We start from the raw sequence: 10173 nt of genomic DNA, 5'->3' as shown, positions 1-10173 counted from the left end.
GGTAAGTTTACTTATTTAATTTTCTATATAATCTTATTTTTACAATGTATTAATTTTAATATAATTTCATTTCTACAATGTATTAACTTTTATATAATCTTGTTTCTACAATGTATTAATTTTAATATAATATCATTTCTACAATGATTCACAAACGATTGAATCTTTAAAAAATGAAAAAGAACAAATAAATTGAGTATATATAAAAATAGTGTACATATAATTTCAATGAAAATGTTTTTACTGCACAACCACTGGCGACAAATAAACTCTTAAACTGTGCCAGTTCAACCGTCTCGATCTTCGTCATGATCCTTGGATTAGCTTTTTCCAAATTGTAGCAGTATACCGAGAGTAAAGAAAACGATTCCGTCAGGTCGCCTATTAAGAGGAGAATGGCATAACACATTGCACGACAAGCTTGCATATAACTAAGATTTTGTAGTTGTTCTCCATATCGACGATGATGTCATTGTTCTTGTATACTCTAATTATGTCATTCATTGCATCTTTCAGTATATGACCTAACACCTTGTTTGCTTGACGGTGATTGGGATACACTTGCATTTATGAACATGTGTGCAAGTCTTTAAATGTACAGACCTGATACAACATTGTACTGTTAATTAGGTTGCTCTTATTCGCCATTCACACTTTTCTAATATACATGATGCTTCGAACCTAAATTGCATGGAGTGGGTGGTTTTCATCTGGTAACCCTCTTCAAGACATTTCATTCCTACTTTTATTCTTTCTCTTTCCTCCCTTTTTTAGGACTAGTTTCAAGTCTTCTTTACTCTTGAAAATTTGCCCAACTTTCACTCGTTTATAACGTTGATATTTGGGGGCCAATTCTTTAGGCTTCACTATAGGACTGGCGTTGGTAATGGGGGAGGCATGCCCCAAAATAAATTACAACTCATCGGATTACTAATATTACCCCTACCAATACCCTTATTTATCTTTTGTATCAGATTCACTATCACTACTATCTGATTGTAGCCCCAGATATTCATTTGTATTGGGATAATACAAACAATCCCCCGAGACAGCCCCATAATAAGGATCAAAATCAACTTTATATTTCTTAGACGCATTTTCAGTGTCATCTAAATTGGCGTCATATTCTTTGGCAGAAATTTTAGAAATACGAATGCCATAATCAGATGGTAGATCTTGGTATTGGTACGTCGGACAATTGTCGTATGACTTATATATATATATATATATTATATACATATTATTATATATGCATATATATATATAGTTATTCTAAAATCTTAAATTAAAACTTGTAACCCGAATATTACAACATTCTCTCCTTAAAAGAATTCCGGCCCAGAATTCCATTAAGTAAATAGATGAGGATATTTCATTCGCATTTTTGTTTCTGATTCCCAGGTGGCATCCCGTCCTTTTTTATATTGCCATTGAACTTTTACTAATCTAACCTTTTTATTCTGCAACTTCTTTATTTTGAAGTCAGTAATCTGTTCAGGGGTTTCTTTAAAGCATAACTTTTCATCCACCTTAATTTCAGGTAACGGCACTGCTACATCCGGGCTTATTAGACACTTCCATAACTTTGACACATGAAACGTGTCATGGATTCCGCTTAACTCTAAAGGAAGTTCTAGCTTGTAGGCCACTTCCCCAACCCTTCCAACAATAGGGAATGGTCCAACGTACCTTGGACATAACTTCCCCCTTTTTCCAAAACGTATCATTCCTTTCCAAGGTGATACCTTTAACATCACTCTATCACCCACTTGAAATTCAATCAGCTTTCGACGTTTATCTGCGAAACTTCTTTGTTTGTCTTGCGCCACTTTCATTCGTTCTCGTATTACTCCAATATTATATGTAGTTTGCTGAACTAACTTAGGTCCAGCTAATTGTTTTTCACCAATTTCGTTCCAACACAAAGGAGTTCGACATTTTCGTCCATACAGAACCTCGAAAGGTGCAGCCTGAATACTTGAATGGTAGCTATTGTTGTACGCAAATTCTACCACAGGCAAATGACTATCCCATGATCCTCCAAAATCAATTACACATGCTCTAAGCATATCTTCTAACGTTTGGATAGTTCGTTCGCTTTGTCCATCAGTTTAAGGGTGATAAGTTGTACTTATCTTAATATGTGAACCCTTTTCTCTTTGGAAGCTCTTCCAAAACATAGAAGTGAACCGACTATCTCTATTAGAAACAATTGATAGAGGTACACCATGACGTATCACTACCTCATCAATGTGTAGTTTTGTCAATCTCTCCATTGAATATGATTCTTTCATCGGTAAGAAATGTGCAGATTTGGATAACCGATCTATTATTATCCATATAGCATCATAACCTTTTGATGTCCTTGGCAGTTTGGTTATGAAATCCATAGTGATGTGATCCCATTTCCAAACTGGAATTTCCAAGGATTGCAACTTACCATAAGAACGTTGGTGTTCTATCTTTACCTAGAGACATGTCAGGCATTGTTCAACGTGCTTAGCTACATCCTTCTTCATACCTGGCCACCAATAATGTTGCTTCAGATCCTGATACATTTTATTTGTACTTGGATGAATTGCGAAACGTGATTTGTGAGCCTCAGTCAAGATACTTTTACTAAGACCACCATAGCATGGTACCCAAATTTTGTTCTGGAATTTCCAGAATTCTCTATTATCTTTCACAAATTCAGATATCAATCCACCTAATATTTCTTGTTTAACCTTATCCTCCTTCATTGCCTCGTGCTGAAATTCTTGCAACTCTTCCCGAATACTTGGTAGTAATTCGACCTGTAAAGCTACAGCTTTGATAGTTCCACTTTTCTCTTGTCGACTTAAAGCATCGGCAACTACATTTGCCTTTCCTGGATGATACAAAATTTCACAATCATAATCACTAACCAATTCCAACCATCATCACTGACGCATATTCAAATCTTTCTGATGGAACAGATGTTGTAAACTCTTATGATCTGTGAAAATTTGACATTTCGTTTCGTATAGGTAGTGTCTCTATATCTTCAAAGTGAATACCACAGCTGCTAATTCCATATCATGACTAGGATACTGTCTTTCATGATCTTTTAACTGCCTTGAAGCATTAGCAATTACCCTTCCACGTTGCATTAGTACACAACCCAAACCCATCTTTGATGCATCACTATATACCACAAAATCTTCCATTCCATCTGGTAGAGATAGAATTGGTGCACTACATATCTTATCCTTTAACATCTGAAAGGCCTGAGCTTGTGCTTCATCCCACTCATATTTCACATTCTTCTTTGTCAACTTTGTTAATGGAGTAGTTATACGAGAGAAATCTTATATAAACTTACGATAATACCCAGCCAATCCAAGAAAACTTTTGATTTCAGTTGGAGTCTTTGGGGCTTTCCATCTTTCAATGGCTTCAATCTTAAGAGGATCCACTTTAATGCCTTCTTTTGAGATAACATGTCCCAAAAATTGAATCTCTCGTAGCCAAAATTCACATTTCGACATCTTAGCATACAGTCTTTCTTGCTTCAGCAATTCCAGGAGTAGTCTCAAATGATAAGCATGCTCTTCTTCCGATCGAGAGTATATCAAAATATCATCAATGAAGACAATCACAAATTTATCAAGATAGGGACGACATACCCTATTCATCATATTCATAAAGGTTGCAGGCGCATTTGTGAGTCCAAATGGCATGACCAGAAATTCATAATGACCATAACGTGTACATAATGCTGTTTTTGACACATCTTCATTCTGAATCTTCAACTGGTGATAACCGGACTGTAAATCAATTTTTAAAAAATAAGTAGCCCCAACCAATTGATCAAACAGATCATCAATTTTTGGGAGAGGATACTTATTTTTGATTGTCAATTTATTCAACTCCCGGTAATCAATGAAAATTCTCATTGATCCATCATTCTTCTTCACGAATAGCACCGGTGCACCCCATGGTGAAGTACTTGTTGGATAAAACCTTTATCCAACAATTCTTTTAATTGTGACATTAATTCTTTTTAATTTTGAAGGAGCTAATCTATATGGTGCACGTGCAACGGGTGCTGCTCCAGGAAGTAATTCAATTTGAAATTCAATCGTTCGATTCGGAGGTAGACTTATCAAGTCTTCTGGAAATACCTCAGGAGATTCTTTTACGACTGAGATATCCTCCATCTTTCCATTTTCTTTCTTCATATCTATAGCATATGCAAGAAAACTAACACATCCTTTCTATACATACTTTCGAGTCTTTAGAACTGAGATAAGGCTAGAGTAACGATCCCGTCGATCCCCGTAAATCACAACCTTTCCTTTTTCTGGTAAGTCTATATGGATCATCTTCTCATCACAGGCTATGTTAGCTTGGTTTTTGGCTATCCAATATATGCCTATAATTATATCAAATTCCCTTAAAGGTAAAAGAAATAATTGTATAGGCACCTCACATTTTTCTATACTTATAACTTATTCATCTATCCTTTCCTTAACCGAAACTTCACTATCATTTGTTGTTTCCACAATTAAATCCTCACTTAATGCTTTAGATTCAAAATGTATGCAGTTAACAAATGATGGTGATACGAAAGAACGATTTGCTCCAGAGTCAAATAAAAATTTGGCATAAACTGAATTAACAAGAAATGTACCTGTCACCACTTCAGGGTGCTCTTCCGCCTCGCCTCTCGTCATCTAAAAGGCTCTCCCTTTTGCATTTGACTCTCCATGTCTTATCCCTCCCCGACCATTTGGGTTAACACGATTATCCATTGACCCACGACCTGTCGGTACATAACCCGATCCTCGGCCCCCAGAATATCCAGATCCTCAACCTCCAGCAAAACCAAACCCTCATCCCTTTGCTTGCGGACAATCAGCTTTTACATGTTGAGAGGAATTACAAGTAAAACATCTTCGCGTTATTCGACAGTCTCGAGCTATTTGTCCTGGTTCTTGACATTTAAAACATACTCGCGACTCTGTATTGCAATTTCCCTGGTGTATTTTGTGACATCGTCTGCATGCCTTATCAGCAAACCTTGAGACTGGTCGATTCAAAATTTCCATAAACCTTGGTCTACGGAAATTGGTCATTGTAGCTTCCCCCTTTCTTTTCTCTCCAATCTTTTCTTGTGGTTGTCGATTGATGTCTTGTTCCAGTATTTCAGCAGCGTCAACTGCTGCTTGAAATGTTGTCGGATTCCTGAATATCACATACTTTCGGAGATTAGACTCCAATCCCCATATGTACTTTCTCACTTTACTGTTCTCCGATATAATATAAGCTTCAGCGAACCGGGATTGTTCCATAATGACTTCTGTGTATTGACGATTTGACATATTTTCTTGTTCTAGACGAAGGAAATCATCTTCTAGTTTTCGTACTGCCGCTTCAGGACAATACTGCATTTTAAACTTGATCACAAATTCCTCCCATAGCATGGTTTTCAGAATCTTTGGATTTGAACTTGACAGAACTTCCCACCAGTACAATGCACTTGACCTCAACCGGGATACAACAAACATAACTTTGTCCTCTTCTGCACTTTTACTAATTTGTAGACTCAGCTCTATCTCTTTAAGCCAACACATGGCTTTAACAGGGTCACTTTCACCATAAAATTTTGGAGGTTTACAGGCAAGAAACATTTTGATATCACCTCCTTTATGAACAGAAGACGAAGTAAGGGGTACAGATATACCAGTTACCGGTGTACTAACTCCGGCTTCCTCTTGATAGTCGGGATTTCTTACTACTTCTGGATTCTTTTGTGCTGTACATCCCAACAAGTTCACCAAACTTTCTTGAAATTTTCCCAACTCTGCGGCCAGCATTTCCTGAGTGATAAATCCGGGATTAGGAACATTGTGTCCACTCCTTGCCTTTCCTCTTCTACGGCCAGACATTGAACTTTCTTGGGCCGACAATTCCTGTTCCATATGAGTTTCTTGTCTAGTACTTCTACCTCTTCCTTGACCCCTGCTGCGACTTCGCGTTTATGTTGTCATAGCATTTTCTGGGTCTTCCCCTTGAGTCACATTTCTTCTTCCCCGACCTCTTCCATAACCGGTAGAGGTCCTTTCCGATTGATTAGGATTATCTGTTATTTCTTAGTTGTACGTTTATTTCTGTCACATTTAAACATATACGATTATTTACATAATCAAAACAAAATAACACGTTTATCCTCAAGTCTATCCAAGATAAGAAAATGTAATGGAGCCGTCTTTGCAATTCATCCTCCTAGCCATGGCCCACACCTCCTTCGATTTAACTCCAATCTCCACTACTTTTCTTTTGTCGAAGTTGATCTTGAGAATGGCAGCAAGATGAAAACACCTTTAAAAATTCTCATCAAATTCAAAAAAATGATCTTGCAACCAGTCCTGAGAAAGATAGTGTTAGGGCCATTGTTAGGGAGAGAAACACCTTGAAACAGCCCATTTTCGACAGTCTCGTCAATCGCAATTTTCAGCCACTCAGCAGCCAAAACAAATAGAAAGGGGGTGATCGTATCACCTTGCCTCACTCCTTTTTCCATCAAAAGTTCTTTTATAGCGACCCGCTAACAAGAACCAAGACTTTGGCGGTGGATAAACAGCCATGTACCCAAGACCTCCACTTAGGTCCCTTGATGAAAGTTGATTGCTGCTTGCTGATCACAAGATCCAACACCGCTTTGTGCCACATCCGATACTCCTATTTTCAAATTCGTGAAGGTCATTGAAAATATGTTGCAATGCACCATAATCAACTACCCAACCATCTGACCTAACCTTTTGTGCAAGAACGGATAAGGAATAGTAATTACCTTTATTTTCACTCATGTTTTTGACTCGTTAGCTACGTTTTATAGCCAATCAGATAACCTTGAAGCTCGTAGCAACGCTTCTTAATATGCCCCGGCATCACAATGTGAACCAAGTGGTTTGTTCTTGTTAGGATTAGCTTTATTTGCCATATGAAATCCCAACCGCCAAAGAAATTATGAAACCCTGTCATCAATTGTGGATGCATTTTGATTGGATGATTGATCATTGGATTTAGGCATAGCGAATATGTAAGGGAAATTGATTGAAGAAGTGAAGATGAAATTGAATCTAATCAAAAGGAAAAACTGAAGCAAGCAATAAGGTCGTCTTGTTATGATACCATATATGGCAGAGAGAAAAATGAGAGAAGATAAGGTTGGAATTCAACATATGAAAAACAAAAAACAAAGAGTACATCTAGTTATACTACAATAAGCAAACCAGCTAGAACCTTCTAGCACCTCCCAATTAACCAACTGGCAAACCATCTACAAGTTATATGGATTAGACCAAAATACCTTTCTTCACTTTGTCTTAACCGTATTAACGACATTATTTGAAAAATAAGAAACACGGATCCAATCGAAAGATATGTTCATAGGACATATCTCAAAAATGTTCTATAAAAGAGCTAGTAGGACAATTTATTTCAAAAATGATCTAAAAAGTTGTAAAGATGCCCAAAAACGATACATGAACTTGTTGAAACACTTTTACGTATGACGCACAAGTGTTCGGTCCTATAAAATAGATATTATGACATTTAAATAATTTTTAACGTCTTATAGACGTGAAATTGTTGTAGGTGTTTTAATCTGATCCTTTTTTCTTGACTCTTTTATGGATAAAAGGACTTCTTCAAATAAATGCTATTCACATCTTATTGAATTAGCACCTCTGTTAGGATGAGTCTCCAAACATGAGGACCCAATATGCCTATATATCTAATTCAATGAAGCATACTTCTGGAGTAGATTTAGGTTGCAATGTCTCCTTCTATTCAATTTTCTTTTTAATTAATAGCAGCGGTAGCTGACATCTTTCATGGTGTTTCTCATACCCACTTCATTTAAATTTATTAATTATAGCGGTCCGTTCTATTCAGAGGAATAAAATAAAATTGTCTTTCGGAGTTGTCTGGTTCAACAATACCGCTTATCCTAGTGAGTTTTAATTTGCAATTTCTATTAAGGTGGAACCTAACAGTTGTTCATAGATCATGTACGAACTTTATTGAAACCCAAATTGATGCACGATGGAATAATCCATGAAAAACTTCGGAAACCATGAAGTAAGGTTGATACCCAAATTGATAGATAAGTGGAAAAATTAGTGGTGGATTTACATTAGAAAGAAATAACAAAAAAATGAAAGAAAATGTACAAGACAGAAGAACATAGAAAGAAAATCAACTCCACAGCAAAAGTCTATTGGTAGCAGCAAATGAACTTGAAGCAATCAGAGATTATATCGGGCGGATAGTGAAGTAGGTCTGAGCCACCGTAAGACYRAAAAGAAGGAATCCAGCAAGTAGGGCTATAAAACTCCATGGACTRCTGAAATAAGTACGCCTCAACCRYGCAAYATTTTTGGGCCAGTAGCCGTTGTAATAGCCATCCAGTTGTTTCCACTGTCTGATGTAAGAGAAGTCCTTAACCGTAACTTCTTTGCATATGCTGTTAATCATATTTGAAGCTTGTTCGCTAGAACCCAAATTGTTTATAAGTACTTTCGATTCTATTACCTTGAGGACGTCCTCTTTAKTATCTAATATCCTCTCCATCGCAAAAGCATATGATGTGACGTCATCAGGAACCGCAGGAGAGAACTGCTCATATGCAATGAGGTTCCTAAGAACAGCCTCTGTGTAATCTTCAATTTGCAGCGTAGGCATTCTGAAACTAGGCTTACCCCACGGCCAGCAAAAGCATTGAACCCTGGAAAATTTGAATTCCATGGCTAGCAGCCACTTTGTATCATTATTAGGCTTAAACTTTACCCCTGCCATGGCCAGTTCTGTGACCGAGTATGATACTGCATTTAAAAATTCTGCAGCCGAATTCGATGTTGTTTTTGAATTTTCTGATGGTTTGGCATGTGCTTGCTGGTAACATTTCTGTAAAACGCCAAGAATATGATCATGATTTGTTTCAGCTTCATCATTATCGAGCACTAGCTTTTGTCGAAAGGGGTTCACATCCTTTAGAAATGAAAGAACAAGGCTAACAAGAGACGCTCTAGGTTCTAATTTCCTAATTGTGTACTCAAAGATGTCTTCGAGAACAAAGAAAGGGATTTGGTTTTCCAGCAGAACCAAATCATGCTTAACGTAAAGGGTGAGCAACTTGTTGACAAAAACCGAAGGGCTCTCATATTTCCTATCGTTTGACCTGTAAATGAGTTCTAGTATGAAACAACCATCGATAACCATCATTTGTGCAAATTCATGGTCATCATAGGTCTTCATCTTCCCTSCATAACATGCCTTGATTCTGTCTATTTTATTAAGCACCATGTTGACACATGCTTTCGTGGTTTGCTCACGTGGGGATTTTAAACGACGATATAGATCAAACATATAAGCCACCTTGTGCACCTCAGCTTCCTTCAAAATTTTGTTGTCTTTGTGGAAAGGTCCAATAGAGATCACACGAGGGGTATAAGAATTTGGGCTGACATCTCGAAGGGTTTTTGTAACCCTGTAAATGGAAGGTAAAAACTGATGGGCATGTCTCCTTTTTTTCTCTTTGACAACAAGTATTTCAATGGTGTCATAGATTCTATCTGCAGCATCTCCATGACCAGAATCGTTGCTTTCCATTCAAAACGTTAGCTTTTCTCTGCAATACTTTCCGAAACACAGTATAGTAGCCAAAATGTAAGTTCAATTTAAACAGTATAGTTACCTCGATTATGAACTTGCTTAGTTCTAACTGGTTCCTTGTCGGTATTCTCTTTTTGGTGACGAAAAGAACTTGATAATTTATCAGCTTAAATAGACTAATTAAACAAACAACCCATACAAATTACCAAAATACGTTTGACTTTTTCAATTTTCTTTATTGTCAACAAGTGAAATTGATACAGGTAGGTAAAACTAATGATGTTTATAAAGACAAAACTGAAATTGATACAGGTTGACCATATACTATAATCAAGCAAAAGTTGCCACAGACGAGTATGCGTACCCCTCATTTCTAGTCGCACTTGCAGTCGCAGTCGCTGCCATGAGGATGTTAAAGCAAATATAAATTATCAGTTTGTTGTACATATATTGTATCGGTGTGTATGGCACATTTATATATCGGTCCTCACTACGTATACCCGAACTATATTTCTGACGAATTAATTATGG

At 37.0% G+C, this 10173-nt stretch overlaps 1 protein-coding gene across 1 annotated transcript; it reads right to left on the bottom strand.

The window, feature by feature from the left end:
• Positions 1–8212: 8212 nt before the first annotated feature.
• Positions 8213–9639, bottom strand: LOC112505956 (putative UPF0481 protein At3g02645). Its single transcript, XM_025109990.1, has one exon. It carries the CDS (start codon positions 9637–9639, stop codon positions 8284–8286), a length of 1356 nt encoding a protein of 451 aa, XP_024965758.1. The 3' UTR covers positions 8213–8283.
• Between the last annotated feature and the right edge of the window lie 534 nt (positions 9640–10173).

This window comes from Cynara cardunculus (assembly GCF_001531365.2).
Source record: "Cynara cardunculus var. scolymus isolate 2C chromosome LG 2, CcrdV1, whole genome shotgun sequence".
NCBI lineage: Eukaryota > Viridiplantae > Streptophyta > Magnoliopsida > Asterales > Asteraceae > Cynara > Cynara cardunculus.
This window is presented reverse-complemented; position numbering and strand designations above follow the sequence as displayed.